We start from the raw sequence: 20,952 nt of genomic DNA, 5'->3' as shown, positions 1-20,952 counted from the left end.
GTCACACTATGTGTCTGTAAAATGGCAACCATCCTGTATGACTACAGTAACTGCATTACTGATTTTTCTTGTACTTTATTGGTCCAGCTGTGCAGCTGGCTGCTGGCATGGGAGGCAGATTGGTGTCAGTTTCACTTAAGGTACATATGAGTCATTACTGCTCAATGTGAACTTTTCCTGCATTGTGGAAGCAACTGCTCTTGGCAACTACCTGAAGCTTTAAACACACACAATTTGACCATCACATTCATTACACTCTCCTATTGCATTCTACACAATCAGACTTGCAATAAGGACCGGATAGAAAAAGTATAAAGCAAAAGTCATGCACTTGAACCTATAGCCCCAACTAGACTGACACGAATGCGGTCATCCCAGTTGTGCACTGTAGGCAAATTGTGGGAAAACTTAACCATTGCTGGCAGGGTGAGAAGATTGAGGCTCTGTGCAGAGAGTGGGAGGAGTGTTTCATTTGTATTTAGTGACAGCAGAGTCGTGGGAAGGCAGCAGGCTGAAATTTATTAACAGCAAAATGTGTGTTTGCCAAAAATAATGTTCACTTTTTATTTAAAAGGTATGTTTTTGAGAACAACGGACAGCACAACTTGAACTAATTCCCAAGGATCACCGGGCAAAGTAGCATTTGTGGATACGGTTTGATATTACTTGTGCCAACAGTTTTGCTCATGTGTATTAGCTTGTAAAATATAGATTAATCAAATTGATTAATAGATTAAATGTGTACCGGTGTGACACACACGTGGGCACATTATTTTTGGATACATAATGTTCAATTAATTGATTCATCTACTTAATGGGTAAACCAACTTGACAGAGTACAACTCCCAAAATATAATACATCTTTAGCTACTTTGTTATTTTCAGAATGCTATCAAATAAAAAATATCAAAGACAACTGCTTGCTACGTAAAGATGCAGAGCAGATAATAAATCCTCTGTGTGCTGTAATCTTCTTTGTTGACATAGGCGGCCGATTGCATTCGCTTTCAGTGCATGTTTGTGCATTTCAAAGTTGGTTTAGCTCACAGCTTCCGTTCTTCACTGCCCTGCTACATTTACAGCTAAACACTCAGCAGTCAGCATGTTCGCTGTAGATTGTACTCGTAACAATGTTAGCACTGTTAGCACTGTTAGCACTGGCTCAGGCAGCCATGTTGAGAGCCGTTGATGGCCAATAGATGTGCTTCCAATCAGTATTATAGAGAACATTTTTTCTGGATAAATGAGAGGTAATATTCTAAAGCAAACTAAGAATTAACTTGAGAACAAACACACTCAAATGTACACCCATTTTATATAAATATAATTCTAGATTGCTTTCTGCTGCTCTTGTCAATAGTTTTTATAACAACACTGGATGTGATCAGAGTTATCACCAGAATCATCACAAAACTCTGCAGTTCTGCCCAGTTTTATGGATCCATTCAGTATCTTTCATCTGATTGTTTTGGTTTCTAGCCAATATCCGGTCCCTCTGTTTAGGAGTCGGAGGAGACCAAATCAGAGGTAAAAAGAGAAGTATTACATTTTAATTTGTCGGATGGCCTCAGAAATGACTAAAATTAAATCTTGATGTTGCTCTGCTATGTACACGTACTCTACATGTTGCCAAGTGAACAAATGCCTCTCCAATTAATATCACTTATGGTCAGTGTCTGATGGATAAATACATTCTCTCATTTTAAAGTGATAGTGTTGTGTTCATAGCTTGTTGTAAACAAGTGGCCACAAAATACAATCAATAGGCACTAATTAAACAAACCACCAATATTGATCTATTTAAGTGTAAGCATGGACAAAACATTTAACCTTTTTAGAAAAATGACAGCACAATTATTTTGTTTCTCTTTACTCAGTGAAAAATCTGTGGCTATTTAATATGGTGGTATTTACAAATAAATGGTTTGCTCTTACTTACAGGTAAAAAGCTGGAATTGGGTAGAGAAAGTTTCATTTCTCTTCCTGAGGTGAGAAATGCCCTCACACTTAAGGCCCACGACGGTGGGCCTTTCCCCAGAGTTCATTAATTAGTTAATTAGTTAATTAGTCTGAACAGATGGCTGTGCAGCACTAATCAGACGGCTCTCCGGGCCTGGAGCAGGAGGAAGGCAGGAGAAGGTGAGCCGAGGTGCAATCTGGAATTTAAACTGTCACCAAACCTCTGAACCAAGCCGTGTGCAGCAGACATTTTCTTCTCATTCTGCCATTTCACTCCACAACGACAGGGCGTATCACTAATTAATAAGAAAAGTATATTTACTGGAAAGTTACATGTGTATGTGTCGTACTGGGGTGAAAGCATACGTCGTTAAACCGTATGGAAGGGTGCTGTGGTCAGACTGCAAGAGCGTTTATTTCAATGAATACTTTGCATCACTGCAGATTTAAAAAAGCATTTCTGACGGTTTATTTTTAGACTGCTCCCATCTCCCCCTTCTGTTTCCTTTTCCCCCACTGTCTCTCAATGATTCTCTCTCGCTCATCTGTCTTTATTCCCTGCTCTCACTTCTTCCCTTATTCCTGACTCCCCATCACTCCCTTAAAGGCGTAGGCATTGCATGAAATGAGGTTGGCATATGTAAGCTCCTGTGTGTGTAAGTACAGGATAATACCAAAGATTAGGACATAAAACTATTAAAATACAGCATGCTTGTGTTTCTCACTTTGACTCAAACTCAGTGTCTCCTTCAGAGAGGAGGGCTATTAAAAATGTAGAGGCACGGTGCATTATTCATACATATATCTTACGCACGGCACGCAACCAAGTAGCACACGCGCACACACACACGTGCAGACACACACTTACACACAGTTACATGTACAAGAAGATATGTGCGTGCACATGGGCAAACACGCGTGTTTATGCGACACAAACATACAAACACACACGCTATGATAATCGCCTTAGTGCAGTACCCCATCTAAAGCATTTCTGAAAGTAAGATGGGAAGAGCACACATTCTCCCACATTCCAAAGTGATAAACAATGGTAAGGAATCAAGGACGCTGCGTCCTCCGTCATTATCATTCAGCAGGAGCGCTCTGCACATTCACATGTATGTGATTTGTTTGCATTTTAATGATCGTGTGTTGAAGCTCAGCACAATAGACACAGTGTTCAATGCATGAGCATGAACTTCAAACATCTCTAACATGAATCACTAAAACAACGAGTCGTGTTATTTGCCAAGGAAGTACACAACGCTACACCAGAAAAGACTTTCATTCAGACTGTCATTTAAATACAATATTCGCCAAACCTGCTTTGAAAATGTAAAAATAAATCTCATGCCCAATTTGTTAGCAGTAAGGATTTGTTTAAAACCCCTCAAAACAAGCTGAAATTGAGCTTGATAACACTGTGGGCCCAGGTCGTCTTGCCACTAACTCCCAGTTTGTCCTCGTCCCCTCTCAATAACGCTCACGATCATGTTACCCTCTGTTAAATCTCTCTGCTGCTCTTGGACGGCATCCTGAACTACTCCCATTTCTCTGTTTATCATTATTCTTGTATGTTGAAACAGGCGTGATGCAATAAACAATATCTGATTACCCAACCTGGCAATCGAAATGCCAGCGTCAGATCGTCTGTGTGCAAACACCTCCACAAGTTGACGGTAAATACTTGACTCCACTGATATCGTGCACCACAAGGGCTCGGTGCACACACACACACACACACACACACACACACACACACACACACACACACACACACACACACACACACACACACACACACACACACACACACACACACACACAGAGCTCAGGCCACAGTCACAGGCCATGAAAGCCGTGCAAAGCTCCAACAGAATGGACAAAAAGAACACCCCTTAATCCAAGAATACACTGAGAGCAACAAACACGCATTTATTTCTGTTTTTAGTGACACCAAAGGCATTAAGTGGGTGGTGTTGTCTCTGAAGTAGGCTGTATTGTGAGTCTGAACATGGCAGGTTTTCCAGCCGTTGCACACTAAAACAATTCATTTATTGGTTAAAAAAAACAAACATGGTAGGTGAAAAAAGAAAACACACTTGTTTGGGCTTTTTTTGGAATTCCCTGTTGCACGGAAATAGCCCATTGTGAATAGACCATGGGGCTGCAGACACAAACTGTTTTTGTCCATAAAGAGGTTTCCAACTCCCAGCGTGCATGTAGTCTGTAACAATCAACTTCAGCTATACTTCACCAGAACCCTTGTCAGGATAATTCACATGAAACCATGGATTAAATAAAATACTTTGCGCCTGGTTCAGCACCTAATTTAGAGGTTGCAGTTGGGTTCAGCCTGGTCAAATGTTGAAGATGCCAGTGCGTCATGTCACAAAAAAAATACAGTAAGTAAGCAAATTACATTTTTAGTTGAACTATCACACACATGGAGCATGAAACATTTGATTTTTGCAATTGATCTGGTAATTTTTTGTTGACATCCTCCTTCTCCTCTTCCCCTCTGTGCAGAATATATTAATTCATTTTGGCGATGATGGCAAAATAATGCTATACAGTAGATGACGTGAATATTCATGAAACTAATAGGAAACATCACCACTTGATTTTACCCTCAATTTGTGATCAAGACTAACATATGCATCCAGAATCAGGTAAATCTATCGCAGTGTACTTTCTAGAACTTACTTCGACCACGTCGAGTGCAGCAACCTACCAGCTAAACACTGTCACATACACACAGAGCCTTTCATGCTGAACAATTTCAAGAGTAAAGCACCAACATCTACACTACAACCCATTTATAAAGTACAGTAGAGTAATTGTAGACATTCTTGTATCCCCGCTTAGTTTTATAGTTATTGATATATAATTTCTCACAGGCAAGAAAGAACATATCATTTATCATTCAGATTTGAAAGGGGGCGTAAATGTTTTAGAAATAAATATTTGCCTGCGCACAAAACTAAAACATCTATGTCAAAAAAGATAATAGTATTTGGACTACAAGAGATGTGTTTGTGATTCTCAAATACATATTTTGTGTGGCCGTCAACTGTTGGACACAGGGTGAGATGACACGTGGCAAACAGTCTGTAAACATTTGCATCAGAAGCTAACCCCAAGAAGGCCTGAAATTTGACTTACCGAGCACGCCGAGCCGATAGTTCATGGTGACCACAATGACATTTCCATAGGCAGCAAGGACGCTGCCATCAAACAAGTTCCCTGAGCCCTCCATGTAGGAGCCTCCGTGGATGAACAGCATCACCGGCTTCTTACGACGATCCCGAATATCTGCACAATACATACAAACAATGGTGTTCATTATTTTCATTAATTCAAAAAAACACAAATTTTCTACAGGCAACAGGGCGTCAACTCACTTCCTACAGTTTCTACACATTCAATTCATATGCAGCTTTTGCTAACCTGCTACGGTGATTCACTTGAACAAAACAGATAAGAAGATGGAAACATTTTCAATGTACTGCTTTTAAGTTGGCAAAAAGTATTTCATGCCAGCCCAATGGAGCTTATCCTTTACACTCCATCCTCTGATGTCTGTTTCCTCAGTCCTGTGTTTTAATGGTACATTCCAAGGACCCTTATACCCCTCTGTGTGTGAAGCAAATGGTGCCGCCAGTTCTGATGCCGTCTCTGTTATTGGTGTCTTTGTGCCCATCAGTGTGTTGCTATGGTTCATTCTGTATGCCAATCTCCTCCATCCGCCCCCCCCACATCTCCTTAACCCCCCCCCCCACACTTTGCAGCATCCGTGGTACAGTCTGAGTGTTTGAGTGTGGATAAGGCTGCGAGTTGCTAGTGCAGCCCAGTTAGGCTGAGCGTCTGCACTGTGCAAGGCCTGTGGATAATTTGTATGAAAGCCAGACCAAGTGGAAACATAAATAACAGCCACAGCATCTGTTTACCCCTGATGAGCTTCGGTACTCAAAGACGGTGGAGAGCGAGAGAGAGAGAGAGATAGAGGGGAGTAAGACGGCGAGAGGAGAGCGATGAAAATAGGGCAGTGTAGAGAAATGGATGGGAGGTTCAGACCAAAAAAAAACATAACGGCAAGGATAAAAAATTCTGAAATATCATAAAGTAAGTCAAATGTAGTGAGGTACGATAATTAACACTGAAATTCACGCAGGATTCATACACACACACACACACACACACTCTTACATAGGCAGCTGCGATGTTGAGTCGCTATGGAAACTGCTTCTCACTAATAGAACTGCACCAGCCATTCCATTGCACCGACTCACTGAATGCCTGTTGCCGTGGTAACAAATTCTACTCACGTATTTTCACACCGCCTGCATCACCACCTGAATCTCAGGTTGCACATGCACTTGGGTGCGTCACTCACAGTCTCTGGCGCGCGCACATGCACACCCGCGCATGCACACACACGAGACATGAAAAAATGGAACATATGGCTCCACACACGCTAACACAAGATCTTTTATGGATCAAACCTATGACACTACCGAACTGGCTAAAAATAAAGATTTTCAGTCATACACTCTGACGCGCTGCTCTTTTTCTGCTCTCCTCTGGTGTATTCTGTAGCTCGGGCTGATTTCCCAGAGGATATGTAAACAAGTTCAATTATCCCAGCATTACTAGGGCTGTATAGAGGAGTGATATAACAGCAGTAACACTCACACCATAGATTAAATCCAGAGAGAAAACAAACTTAGGCTATGACATGGCAGCCATTTTAAAGGCCCAATCAGTATTTTATTGAACTATTAAAATACAATTTCACTGCTGCGTTAACACAGATCACTGATGTAAACACATTTAAGAAAAGATAACATAAGGTATACTTTATTGTACCAAAGGGAGATATTTGTCTTGGGCTCAAAGCTGGTGCATAGAGCGTAGATCACACAATCACCCATGCTTAAATACACATGTGTACAATAGTTAATAATATTAAAATAATACAACCAGATATGATCAACACAGAGAATAATATATATCACAATATATTCCCCAGTACAATGATATAGTATAATCCTACTTGTTGCTATTCAACAATTTGTGGGAGGATGAAAGAAAATACATTTCTGTAACAATTTAACTTATTGATTAACATATTATTTGATGCACACACACACACACACGCACACACAAACACAAACACAAACACACACACACACACACACACACACACACACACTTGTCAAACATCAAAAAACATTTTCAAGTATTCTGCATGGATTTAGCATTGCACAGCACAAGATAACTGGTCGTTGCATCCTTGCTGAATGCCGAATTTAGAGCTGACATGTTTGAGCAAAATAAGTAGTTAAACCATTTAAGTCTGTTTGAATTTACCATGAAATATTTCTCTCCTTTATAATTTATAATTGATTGAAATTATATATTCTGATTCCTAACTGTACTATGATGAAAAAGAGTGAAAAGGTTTTAGAAAGGTTACAACTGAAATATTTGCCAAGCCCAATAGAGGCTAGGAGAAATAAAAAAAATAAAAAAAATCTTTATTTGCTCAGCTGCATATCGATCATACCTTAATGAAAGGTGAATATGAAAAGGTCCGATTGCGCAAAAGAAAAAAACTTCTGTCTTCTTCGATCTTATCACCTGTACGCATTCTATTCTCACAATATTTTGAGCGGGTTGGGCTTTTATCAGATCATTTTAATGTTTATGATTTACTAAAACAGGACACATGGTATTGGCCGAATGGCCAAATTCTGCCGTTAACAAAAAAACATAAAAACATGACACCATGTATTTGAGATTTTTTTTTGCAACAAACAAAGAAATACAAAATGGAAACAGAGTTGAATGTGTTCAATGATGGGAGGGGGCTCAGCACAAAGAGGGGTGATTAGGGTTTCAGGGACGCAGGGTGATGTGTTTCACTCAACCCAAATCCAAGGCCAACAAGGAGCTGCCTGTCCTTTCTGCCTGCCTCCAAAACACTGGCAAATAATTCACTCTTCTACGTAACTTCATACTTTCCTCTCAATATTCCCCATCTCACTTTTTTTTTTCAATGTTATTTTTTACCTCTCAAAGAAATTGCCTGTTTTCTGCTTTTCTATATTCTGAGGCTCTCTCATTCATTCTCTGATGGAAATCTCAATTGATTTGGGCATAAAAGTTTGAGTCTGACTCAGCAATCATTTTTGTATCCAAATCCACGCCCAAGCTATGCAGTCTCTTAAAAATAAACTTTCAAAAACAAGACGCTAATAATAGTATTTTCCCACAATGCTTGGGAACTTGTGTCAAATCCATACCTGAGCAATTATCAGTGAGGAATCCAGCCGTCCTGATCCTGTCAGGACCCATCAGTTGTTGGCATAAATGTCAAGCTCAACCGGTCTCCTACTCATCCACCCTCTCAATCTCTGTTTCTCTACATCTCTCACTTTCAAAGCTCTGTAAATGTCATTTCATCATGCACTTGTCTTCATTATGACTATTCTTTCCTTTCTATATCCCTCTTTGCCTTCCACTGTGCTCTCGCGGTGCTCAGCTTTTCCTTTTCCTTTTCCATCTCTGTTCCATCATTCTGCTCCTCTCCTTGGCAATCCTGCATGAATCCTTCCTTCTGTTTTCATCGTTAAGAAACCACACAATTGGATTAGCTACATCTGTCTTTTTTTAAACCATTGCAATTAGAGATGCAAGAGAGAGAGAGAGAGAGAGAGAGAGAGAGAGAGAGAGAGAGAGAGAGAGAGAGAGAGAGAGAGAGAGAGAATTCAATACCCAAATAGCACAGAGCTCAAAATACAAAAAGAGAAGGAAAACCACACACATTGGATCAAATTTGAGCACATGCACTCAGGCGTATATTTGCACATTTACTGCGCTTGAGTAGACAAACGGTGCACAAATGAAAATGCAATGCACTCTATGTATGCATAATGCTATGCAATATACAGTATGTCTGGCCACTTGTACAGAAACTGATGCACACGCTGTTCGCATAGATTTTGGCTGCATCAGTAAAGAGCAGTGAGAGCATCTCCATTTAACTGCAGTGAACTTAAAAATGTACACCAATAGCAGAAATATGCAGAACACTTCTTTTTTCTTTTGACAATTGAGAACTGGAGAACGCCCAATACCATCATGAAGCACAGTAAATCAGTAAACCATTTCATAAGGAAAATAGTACGAAAATGAAAGTGCTGGTAAAAAAGGACGGTGTTTTCAGTGATGCATCACACAGGAGAGTCAGAGCATCAGTGTGTGGTTGATCAACCACAATGCACCAGAGAAAGGAAAGTAAATTGACTCCCTGTGCAGGTATCCAAAAGGTAGAATTTGTAGGGAATGAAAGAAAAACTGTGTAGGTCTTTCTTGTATTTTAGATCAACGTTTGTATCGCGAGAATAGCAGATTTGTGTAATGATAAAAGCGCTTAACAATGGGTAATGAAATGTGCACATACACTGATGAATCCACGTGATTATTAATGCAGATACAAACACAGAATTCCCAACAGAGCTTGAAAAATGGGGCACAAGGAAGAAAAAAAAACCATGCAATTAAAATACCTTCATCTCTTGGTCTGTTCATTGTAGACTCATCTTGTTTTTTTGTTAGCGGACCTGAGGTTTGGAAAAGGGGAAGGGGAGGGACAAAAGGAAAAATTAGGATTACATTTGCAGGAAAACAAAACAGAAGATGAGATGCTTTGTTGTGTTTCAGTGGCTGTGTACAGCTCGAGACAAATGCTTAGAAGGAGTACACGCCGTTCCCTCAAAAGAAGCCCCCAACGCATTTATTTTAACTGCTCGGGATCTAGTCACGCACTGCCTTGAAATGACCCTAGAGACGACTTCTCCTGAACCCTTCCCCCTATCAATCCTGACACACCACTTCTCTGTAGAGAAAAATCAATGAGCAGAATCAAGCCATCACTCTTTTCAGTCAGACCAGGCAACGGAATGTGAGGATTCAGTGTTGCAGTCCCGAAGCAAAAAGCTGCATGAACTTGAAAGACTTGAATGTCAAAATGCAACACGGAAGAGACACTTACACAAGGGCCAGGCACAGATCCTGAGCTCACGTGACTACGGATGCTCGTAGTGCACAGAAATCTTCTGGCATTTAGCCTGCAATGTGAGCCTTCGTTCCAAATTAGCAAAGAGGGAACCGTTTTTTTTTTATATTTACACCGCCTGCCAAGACCAGTGACAGAATTCTCCCGACCAGAGTCAGAGACAAGTCCCGCGTTGAGCCGCTTGAATGCTAACGCCAGTTAAATGCACCACGGGGCACGGCCAGCAGCGAGCATTCATCACAGTGACCAACCGACGCCCAGACACGTCAACCTCTGTAAGTCTTAACTGATAGGACCTGTTAGTTTGTTTGTTCTTCAGCCGACAATTACTGATGCGTTTTGTGTCATTCTCGGTCGCTGTCTGCACAAGCACGTCCTCCAGAAAGCAATTAAAATCAACACGCATCCGCACACGCACACGCAAAGGTCCACACTTGCATGCTAACAGTGTCCTCGTCATCTGTTGCTGTCCTCCCCGTATCACATGCCCCGCTCTCCGGCGGGGAGGCGTTGCCTTCTCTCACATTAAAGAACATCTACGTCTGTTTGCCAAGGTGTTTATCACTCCGCCGGAGCTCTGCTGACATGTCTATTTCTGCCATTTTGCTAAAGCCTCACGGTGCTTTAGCTTTAGTTGACAAAGAGCATTACACTCTTTGCGCACTACATTCGCGCATTTCCACCCATCCCTCTGTATGGATACGGTTTCCTGAGATAAAATGTTTATCTTCCGTCCAAATGGAAAAGGATCTATACTGAATAGATTTGCTGAGTACTGGCATACAGGCGCCTGATCCAGAGAGCACTTCCTGCCACGAAGGGAGATGGTACAGTAGGTCCTCGGATGCGGAGCAGACGGGTCGGCAGACCGGTAATGGGTTGTGAGGCGCAGAAATCCTCAGTCTTGTCAGCACTTAGCAGCACTCTGAAACCACACCTCACCGCTTAATGGAGACTTTTCTGAATTTATTTGTTCTCTAATGCCTAATAAAGAGCTAACCTATCCGCGACACTTTGTAACGGACCATCCAACTTAATCCCAACACTGCACCAGAGCACAATGCCTTAACTTATGCTCAAAACCAAAGTGACAAAAAGAGGAGAATTGTGTGCACCATCCAGATGGTTCATCAAACAGAGGTACCTCCTCTTTTCACCAAACAGAAGTTTAGGTTGATGAGAATCCCGTTGGTTTTGCAGGTATGCTCACCACCAAATGCCACGGCAGTTTGTCCAATAGCTGATTCGGACCAAAGTTGTAGACTAATACAAGGACATTGGCATCCCAAGAGCTGCTTCTAGCGTGACTAAAAAGTCAAACTGCTGCATTAATCATTTCAGTGCTGATTGACAGTATATTTCTACTGCTGTCGTTCCTCCACACAAACAGATTGCATTACTAAGAGGGTGATTTGTTTTGAAAGAGAGGCTCACGGCTGACAACAAACTTCTGACTTTTGAGAGATTACCAGAATGGATTAGACAAGACAAAAAGTAGGTTGTAGCCAAAGGGAAACAGACACACTTTAGGAGAAAACATCTTTCCCTTCTGCCTCGGTAGAGGGGCTGCCGGTAGGTTGACTGTCTCATAATGTAATGGGCCACTGGTCACAGAAATGCATTGGCTCACGCGGGAGCATTTGGCTTTGGTTTGTCCCAGTACTGTTTGACCTAATGCAGCTCCATCTCCCAGTCAACGGCGTTTCTGTTTCGGTTCAGTAAGCCAGTGGCCAGAGCGCAAGCTGCCGCCCGTCCCTCTCTATTTCCTCAGTGCGGTAAACGGGATGAAGCTGCAGTATGTCATGTCTATGGTGGCCTGTCTGCTTGACAAGGTGTCAGACACAGCTTTGGTTCAACCCCCCCCCAAACCCCCACTGCATCCAAGGCAGCAGCTCGCAGCACATGCAGTCCTGTCCTTCTGCTCTCTATCTCTACCACTGTGCCCCCAGCATCCGCCTCCATCCCTGCCTCCGCTCTCCTCCCTCCTGAAATATGGCTTTTAATAAAGAGCACAGTAAATGGCCGCTCTAGCGGCAATAAAGAATGAAGAATCTTAGTCCCATAGTGAAAGAGGGTCTTATAGGAAACAGGAATAGCAGTGAGCCAGTTCTCTTGCTCTGCAGCCTCACCACACAGGACAGTTAGGGAAATAAAAGGGAGAGAGAAACTCACTATTCAGTCCATATGAACTTTTGTGTTATATACATTATTCTAAGGCGTTATTTGGACTTCATTCGAATTGAAGAAGGCTACATGGTGGCCTGTTTGGGAAGGGCACAAAGCTCATTTGCATTCAGAACAGTGACCCCTTCTACCGCCATCTGCATAAAGATGGAGGAGAGGGGAGAAAACAGAAAAGAAGCAGGGAGGATTTAAGGGAGGAGAGAGCAGGAGGGGTGAGATGAGTCAGATGCAGAAAGACAAGGGAGCGGTGCATTTTGTCTCGTCTATAAGTCTTTGCGAGAATGTTAAGATAATACATAATGTTGTCCAATGGAGATACAAGATGTGTCAAAATTGAGTTAAGATGTCCAGATTTGGCACAAATACATTTTGATCCAGGCAGTATGATTCTGTGCTGCCAATTCATCTTGGCCCACCTACATCCGCCTTCTGAGGCAATGCTCAGTGCCAAACACAGCACAGCCATGATCAGCCTAGACCATCACCACGACCAAGTTAGCAGGCTAACCCTTCAAGCCAGATTCGCTTAGTGTAGCTGAAACTGAAGGCTCTGCATCCACACTAGCAGCTCTGTTAGGCAGTACTCGAGCATAGTAGGGCTTTGAACTATAATGCGGATGTTTAGAAAGCATAATGGTCACAGTGTTCACCAGACTTAGTAAACGCTAAACACCGGGTGAACACTAATGTTGGTTAACACGAAACAAACCTAACTAACGCCACGCAAACCATCTGCGAGATTCTGACTAGTTACGTGTAAAATGGCGGTGGGTTCGATTTGAGGGGTATTTTAGTCTCCTTCGGCCTATATTTCTCTCTCACACGCAGGGCCAAACATGTGTCCTTGGGGACAGCATCAGCCTTGTGGAGGAAGTGACCCCTGACAATAAGTGACAGATTGTGACAAGCAGACAGGGCTGCATGTTAAATCAGACTCACTCATTTGCACACCTCGTCCCTTGGGAATAGCACAGAACATCAGCCTCTCGGAGAGTGTGTGACGTAAGTAGCGCGTAGCAGCATACACACGCAGAACCGCAGGACTTAGGAGTAGGTATATTGGTCCGAGGTTGCTTCTTTTTCCAAACCCTTTCAGTAATTTCTTCTTCACAGCACCTTTGCCGCTCGGATCTCAGTTAATACTGCAGTGATATTTCTTATTTTCCACTCGCAATTAACAAAAAAAAGGAATAATCTGCAACATTGACTCGATCTGGCTAAGTAGGTTATAGATTCAGCTTTAGTGGTAAACTACAACAAAGATGTGCACCACTTTAGACTAATCCTGGAGTTTGTTTTTGAAGAGTTTAAAAGCAGGACTGCGTAAATATTTTCTTGCATACTCTCACGTAACTCTCAGGTGAGCCCATTAATCACAGACTTTTTAATATTTCATCATTAGCCTTGCTTACTATCATAAGTAGCATATGCTTTGCCTCCAACGTTACACTTTGATCCTGTGTTCTTTTACCTGCCCATCTTCTCAAACACTCTCCACAGGATCATGAATGCAAGGAGTGCATCCAGATAGCCCATGCAAAGGTCGATGTTTTGCATTATAGTGGTTTTCGGTTTCCGGCTAATTTTACCCCAGGAGGCCTAGACGGTATTATCTTCGGCAATACATCGAATGATTTTTTTCCTCTAAACCAGCTGCTACAACAGTACTAAATCCAATGTACACTTGAATAGTTTGTAAAGAAAGCCTAATTCCATTAATCAATGAAGCTTGCATGTACAAAAAATTGTAAAAATAAAAATGTGGAGGTTATTTCAGCATCCATGTTCACAGTTAGTAATAAACTATGTTAATAATAAACTATGCCTTATCCGCTCTGTAATGCGGTCCCTGTCAAACAACCACTGGGGAGAAGATTATCCCTGGTCTTTTATTCAGCATCAAAACCTGCAACACACATTTGAGTCACACGAGGAAGCCTGAAAGTTTGTAATGCTCTGTCAATTTTAGACAATTTATAACATTAAATCTATTAAGAAAGGCTACATTCTGTTTGTTTTACTTATGAAAAGGAATGGAAACCAAGTAAAAGATTTAACATGGATATATGTTTTCTGTAATGCACAAAATAAAGCTTTGATTAACAAAATATATATATATCTCTTGTAACTTAAATGAAATTACAATCCAATGAAACATTCTTTCATAGTATAACATGATGAAAAAAGGTTCTAAAATCGGTCATGGATTGATGATCTTCTGCTGATTCACTGTTAAGGTCCAGTGTGTTGGGTTGTGATGTTTTGATATTTAAAAAAACCCTGATCGAATGGCCTCCTACAACTGCCAGGATGACAGGGTCACAGTTATGACCTATTTATGAACTAAGAGATTTAGAGAAAATGCAAAAATACTTAATGGGAAATATTTTAGAACATTTCTTTTCTTTACAGAATATGAGAAAAAAGGTTGTCCAAATGTCCCGAATTTGCTATATTTTCTCTTAACCCAGCAACACTGACAAGGTTTTCCGAGGCAAAAAAAAAAAGGTTAATGTTAGCAAGTTTACACATTTAATAATGTGACGATATAATGTTCATACTCTTTTTAAGCAAATAAGTCATTGTTAGTCAACCTTAAACACAGTATGTTACAATATGGATAAGAAAAAGCTAGTTAGTGGAGCATGTTGAAGGTATTTTGAACATCTGATAAAATGTTTGAATAAATGAAACGTGACAAATAACAGTAAAGTGTTATCTAATTTTTAAACAGCGTGTTAGCACAAGAAATGCATATGTGATGATGTTGCAGTATATGTGCATCTACAAAACATTTAGACAAATAGTAATAGTGATTCATGACATTGATAAAACAAAACATGAGATTATCAGGGAATATATTTGGTAATCTCCTGGGTGTCTTTTAGCTCACCCTTAGAGCTCTATAATCCTGGATAAGTGATCAGATATCTGACATTTCTAAATGATTCGAAAAGCACTAGCTGCACTGAAACAGTTGGGACACAAGCTAATCTTTTCAGAATTTCACTAGCTTTGAACCATTTGAAATGGCCAAAACCAATTTAATCCCTTACTACTTCCTGTATGAGGGTTTGGTCTCACTCACCATCTTCAGTTGGAACGTAGATGTTGAGGTAGAGGCAGTCCTCACTCTGGTTCTGAACATAGGTCGCTGCAGCGTCCAGGTTGTCCGTGAACCACACTGGGAGCATGATCTCCGGTAAAACCCCGTGGACGTTCTGGGGACACACTGGCGCAAACTGCGTGGCGTTGCGAATTTCCTGCCAGGAACCCGGAGCTTCGGGGGGCTGGAAGCGGCGCTCGCCGACGGGTGCCGTGGCATACGGCACGCCTAGGTACTGCTCCACGGGGCCCAAGATCTCATTGTTGAGGTCCTTCTTGATACCACGTATCTTTCCATAGCCAGTGGACACTATGGGGTGTTTCAGGTCAACCCGTTGACACGAGGAGAGGGTGAGGTGTAGCACCAGTCCCAGGAGCCACAGCAGACAGTGATTGGCAATCTGCTGAGAATTATAATGGCGCTTCCCACCATAGCCGTGGTGGCTGGCAGCATTGAGAGGAAAAAACAACATGTCCAAAATAAAGGCTCTTTTAGTCATATCACTGGGACTTCAGCCGTGTGCAGAGAGGGGTCACAGACTTGGTGGGTAATTGTAAATAACAGGGAAGGGAAACAGAGGATCTGTGGAAGGGGACAGCTCAACGTGTTTCATGGTGAGCCGCAGGGACAACTGGCATTCTCAGGTAGACTCTGTGGTCTCGTGCGTCTTCCTCTTTGGAACTCCTGATGGATCCAGGGCTGCAGGCAAGAAGCAGATTACACCTGGAAGACACAAACGGGTTTCAGGTTTGAGTCAGGGTGTGAATAAATGTGCTTTTTAAACCCTCAGTGTTGTTTTAAAAAGCACAAGAGGACAATATGGGTAAGCAGATTCTACCTAGGCTGAATTGTCTCCTAGATTAAAAGGAGAAATAATGTCCCTTGACTACAGATTTAGTACATTTATCTTATCCCAAGCAAAAAGTGTGCTATTCAATCTACCATAACAAACACCAATGGTTGTATACCTGTCATCTGCCATTTGCAGGGGTGCAGAGGACAATTGAATTGATTATAAGATAGCAACATGAGGTTTATTTTATTTACATTCATTTTATTTCCTGCATCTATGATGCCATCTGACTGCATTATAAAGCATGAAAATGGTTAAAAAGATAAATGCTTCTCACATTCAACTTTTGTTTCGCTGGGAAATAAGTCACATTGCAGAAGCTAAAGAAGCTTTATATTCCATTTCCACTTTTTTCGTGCTTCACATTTCATATTACAGATAATTACAGCACTTTGAAGTATAAAAACCACACTCATAAACATGATTTTGAGGAGGGAACGAGGCAAACCTTATTGCACTTGCACCCTTTTCAGCCGTCCCCCACTGTGTCAGAGTTAGCCTTTCCCTCTCTGCTCAGTTCAGTTGGTTCTTGCTGCCACATCATTACAGATGAATGGGCAGTGCTTATCTCACTCTGGGAGACGGAGCCGTTTAGGTGTGATAAAGGCTTTATGTGGCGCTAACTGTTGGTTGAATGGCACCTCGCCCCCCCCCCTCAACCCCGCAGCATCCACACTGTGCTGCCAGACAGTAGGTTCAAGGTACGACAGCTAAAAGACGGCGTGCAACGTTCAATGTTAGTGACGTGGGAGTGGTGCTCTGCTTCATAAGGACAAAACAAGAACAGGTTGAGTGGAAGAAATATTCAGTTCATTAAAGCCTTCTAAGTGACTTCAAGTTATGCCAACGCTACAGTACACCCTGAGCCAGGACTAAGTTGTGTAAGGACACCCCGCATTTTCATCAAAGAGGTTAGTGTGCAAACAAGCTGAAAATCCAACTTAGAAAAACATTAATGTGAATTATACACAGTGCGTGACTCTCCACATTGTAAAGGATCCATTCTGAGAGGGTAAGACTGAGTGAGTTACAGAATTTATAATTATTTATAATAAGAGGCAAAGATTTAAAGGGAAATGTATTCATTTCAGCCTTACCTTATTTACCCAACAGAGTACATTTAATGTTAGTTGTGTCATTGTGAACATTGCCACAGACTGCAAACTGAGGACAGTCTGCCCTGGTTAACAGCTTTGTCAGCTAACAGGGGGCTCTGTCAAAGAAATGGGACACAGCCATCAACCCCACCGGGCTGAATACAAATATTTTGAGTTCATTAAGAAAGTGTGGCGGGAAAAAAAAAATAGACTTCCAGGTGAATAATGGGAAAAAGTGCCATGGGGTTGCCAGGTAACCAGGCGAGGCAAGGCACTGCGCCTGTCCACAGGAACGCTAACTGCTAACTACAAAAACATAAAATACTAAATTGTAGTTTTTACTCTGAGAAAGATGATATGGGCTGGCTGTCCAATTTACGTGATTGCAAAATGTTATATCTATGTTATTTCTTTACGTTTGCAAGATGAACGTGACCACATTGCGTTCGTTTTACAAAAATATTCAACAACTTCACTTTGAAAAGATTCATTCACGTCAATATTAAGTGATAGATTTGCATTTCTGCACAAGATCCCGGTAATCATCGAGAGAACACGCGCCCCGAAAGGTGAGCGAAACATTTGCATCCATCCTCTTATGCAAATAAAATATTGTTCAATGCTATGATCAGCTGTTAGTCCTTTCATGTTTTAACCCCTGAAGTGTTGTATTGTATTGTATTGAAGTGTTTGAGACATTGTAATGTCTCGTACCCTGTACATTGTTTACGTGGCGCATGGAGAGAGGGCGCACTGATAACCGCAGGGTTGGCGCTTCGAACCCTGGCTGCTCCCCATGACCCATGTCGAAGTGTCCTTGAGCAAGACACCCACACTGCTCCCACTGTGTGGGACGGGTTACAAATTGTAAACCATGGGTTAAAAATGTGATGCAATGCAAATGAGTCAGCTTGAATGACATGTAATGTAAATTAACTTCTCAACTACAATTTTGTGCACTTATTATTTATTCTTTGACTTAACTTAATAAAAGCATGGAAAGGATTCCCACGGAAAGGCTTTCTTTTAGCACTCAGAAGTTATGTTCGGCCAACTTAATTGTATTGAGTTAAGGTAATGCGAATTAATAGGTTAAATGTGTGTTTAATTTGAACTCAATTAAAGTTCAACTAACCCAACTAAATCTAGTTGAAACTGATTAAATCATTCATATCGATTCAACTCTACAAAACTATATTAACCCAACCCAATAACATAGTGTTAGAGTAACGTAATTGCTTTGCATAGAGAGAAACCAATTCAATATTGTGGAAATCATTTCCATGATTTTTTAAAATAAAGCCAACAAGTTCTTTTTTTGGGTGAATAAACAAAAAAGACAAGCCAGTTTTCTCTAGTTATTCCCTATTTAGAGTCTTTATGATTAGATGGGCTTTTGGCTGTGGCTTCAGAAAAGTTAATAATCTGAATTTAAAAAAAAGTCTGTCTCACGCGAGATATTTGCTCGCTCGCGGAGCGTGAATTTCCTCGCTCGCGAGGTTAGTCTCTGCTCGCGCTCGAAGGTGTTTTCTACGCGCTCGCTGTTTTTCTTTTTGACAGTAAGGGGGCGGAGCCAGTCACCATGGTCTCTACACCTGATTGGTTACAAACCCCGTCTTTGGATTGGCTGGAGTGATGCATTCACACAACTATAGAAGCCCATTTTCGCACTAATGAAAGGGGATAAAAAGTCGAAATTATGAGATAAAACATTGTCAAAACACAAACGCCCCCCTTTGGTAATCGTAGTGGACCGTAGATGACAACCAGCTACAACCATCATTTACCATCATTACCTGCACATTAAGAGCAATGCGTCCAGCTCTCAGACCGGTCCGTCAGTCTGAATCTGTGAATATCTAATAACTTTACCGAACTACGGAGGAGCCTGCGCATATCTTTCCAAAAAGTCAATCCGTATTGAAGTTGGCAAGATATTCACAGAATTGGACTTTTTTCCGGTATTTTACAAATACGGACCGGTTTGAGACTAAGAGCAGCTTTTTCTTCATTTAAAAGAAAAATGAATCTGTTTAATATTTTTATAATATTTATTATATATTTATATTAATATTTTTTTACATAGGCTACTTCCATATTGTGTTAAAATGCAAGCTGCATTGGATTTTTTTTTCTCTTATAAAAAATTAGAGAAGGTAAATCTGTTGATTTTCTTTAATTATCAAATAAAGTAGGAAGTGATTAGCAACCTCTGAGTAGCAAACTCAGATTTGAGAAAATTTAGAAAATCGAGATCAACAATCGTTTTATCAGTTTAGAATCGATAATCCGTTTAGAATCGAATCGTTGACCTCTGAATCGAATCGAATCGTGAGGTGCCAAGAGATTCCCACCCCTAATATATATATGGGATGTTTCTACATTCAGGGGATTACTAGAAATAAGGCAGACATAGGCTGGATATCAATACCCGCAAAATAAACACCACAAATAATGCTCTATATATCCAGTGGTTTTAAATTAAATGTCATTAAATGACACTGATCCAACTTTATTGCTTACTGATCACAATTTAAATACTTTCTGTTCTCCTAATTCTGTTGGGTGAATATGAATGAACACGAAGCACGAGCCCAAGGTCAGAACACCTTGAATATGCACAGTCCCAGGGCTGCACACAGAAGTATGCCGTTACTGACTGAGGTAGGACAGACGAATGCTTGCCTCCCTGGCTTGTCTGACGTACGCACACAAATGCTATAAATCAGACGAGGCAGCAGATGTCGCATGTGAGACTCGCGGTGAGCACAAATTGGTCTGTTCTCAACCGCTCACATGTGACTTGCAAATGGTAGTACCCAAACATCCCTAACATCTGTTCGTGTCAACCATCCGTGAGCTGAAATGGCATGGAGCAAGAATCTACAAACATAAAAGGGGATAAATTGCCACACAAATCACCGGGCTGTTTTAAGCTGGTGTTATATAACAAGTAGCTCTGTAAAACGAAGCTGTTTGAGAAGGTTATTTTTCTGCCAGTGGGATACTTTTATGGGTATATGCTAAAAATGGAACGGTCACAGAGTGGTTAGAGAAAACTTTTGCAGAAAATGTGCCAAGGGGATTTGTTATTGCTTTGTTTCCACTTAGACTGTTAAAACGACAGTTTGGCTGTCAGGCTGCTCTCCTCTGCCAGTCAACATCTGTGGTCGGCAGGCAGCTAAGCAAGCCAGAAACAGGGAGTTTTTGACTAAAGTTGCTATCTGTGACTGAAAAAGTGACCCTTTAATCTAAAAAACAAACAAAGTTCTGATGGTTGTTTGTTGTGTTCTCCTGCAACCAACTAGAAACAGTCATCCATCGTCTGTATGACACCTAATCGGAACAATAACTTTTGCCGGAGACATTAATAGTGTCACTTAGAGCCGATACGCTATGACGCACATTACTCCAAAGCCCATGATGCCCTTTGTGTACAATGGGCACTTCTGATTGTTTCTGCCGTCCCTTCTCTTAGTGATTCTGTGGGAAGACAGCCTGTCACATCGTAGACGGAATAATCTAATAATTCCAGTGTCATATTTAGCTACTTACTTTCTTTCTAAGCGATTGGAAAGACACAGAGGCTTATTGGTAATTTGAAACAAAGAGTAGGCAGATTTTATTAAAACAGGATGTTTTGCTACTCGACCTATGACCTGCAGCGTAA

At 41.3% G+C, this 20,952-nt stretch overlaps 1 protein-coding gene across 2 annotated transcripts in view; it reads right to left on the bottom strand.

Annotated features, from left to right (window-relative positions):
• Positions 1 to 20,952, bottom strand: part of nlgn2b (neuroligin 2b) — a 49,225-nt gene that overhangs the window by 13,977 nt on the left and 14,296 nt on the right. Inside the window, exons 2-4 of one of the 2 annotated variants that reach the window (XM_040179585.2) lie at positions 15,315 to 16,055; positions 9,534 to 9,587; positions 5,125 to 5,274 (exon numbers count right to left, since the gene is read on the bottom strand). In XM_040179585.2, the coding sequence (XP_040035519.1) occupies positions 5,125 to 5,274; positions 9,534 to 9,587; positions 15,315 to 15,831 (721 nt within the window). In that variant the 5' untranslated portion in view covers positions 15,832 to 16,055. 2 annotated transcript variants of the gene reach the window in all.

The sequence above is a fragment of the Gasterosteus aculeatus genome, chromosome 7, assembly GCF_964276395.1.
Source record: "Gasterosteus aculeatus chromosome 7, fGasAcu3.hap1.1, whole genome shotgun sequence".
Classification (NCBI taxonomy): domain Eukaryota; kingdom Metazoa; phylum Chordata; class Actinopteri; order Perciformes; family Gasterosteidae; genus Gasterosteus; species Gasterosteus aculeatus.
Note: the sequence above shows the minus strand (reverse complement) of the source record. Positions and strands in the feature narration are given on the sequence as shown.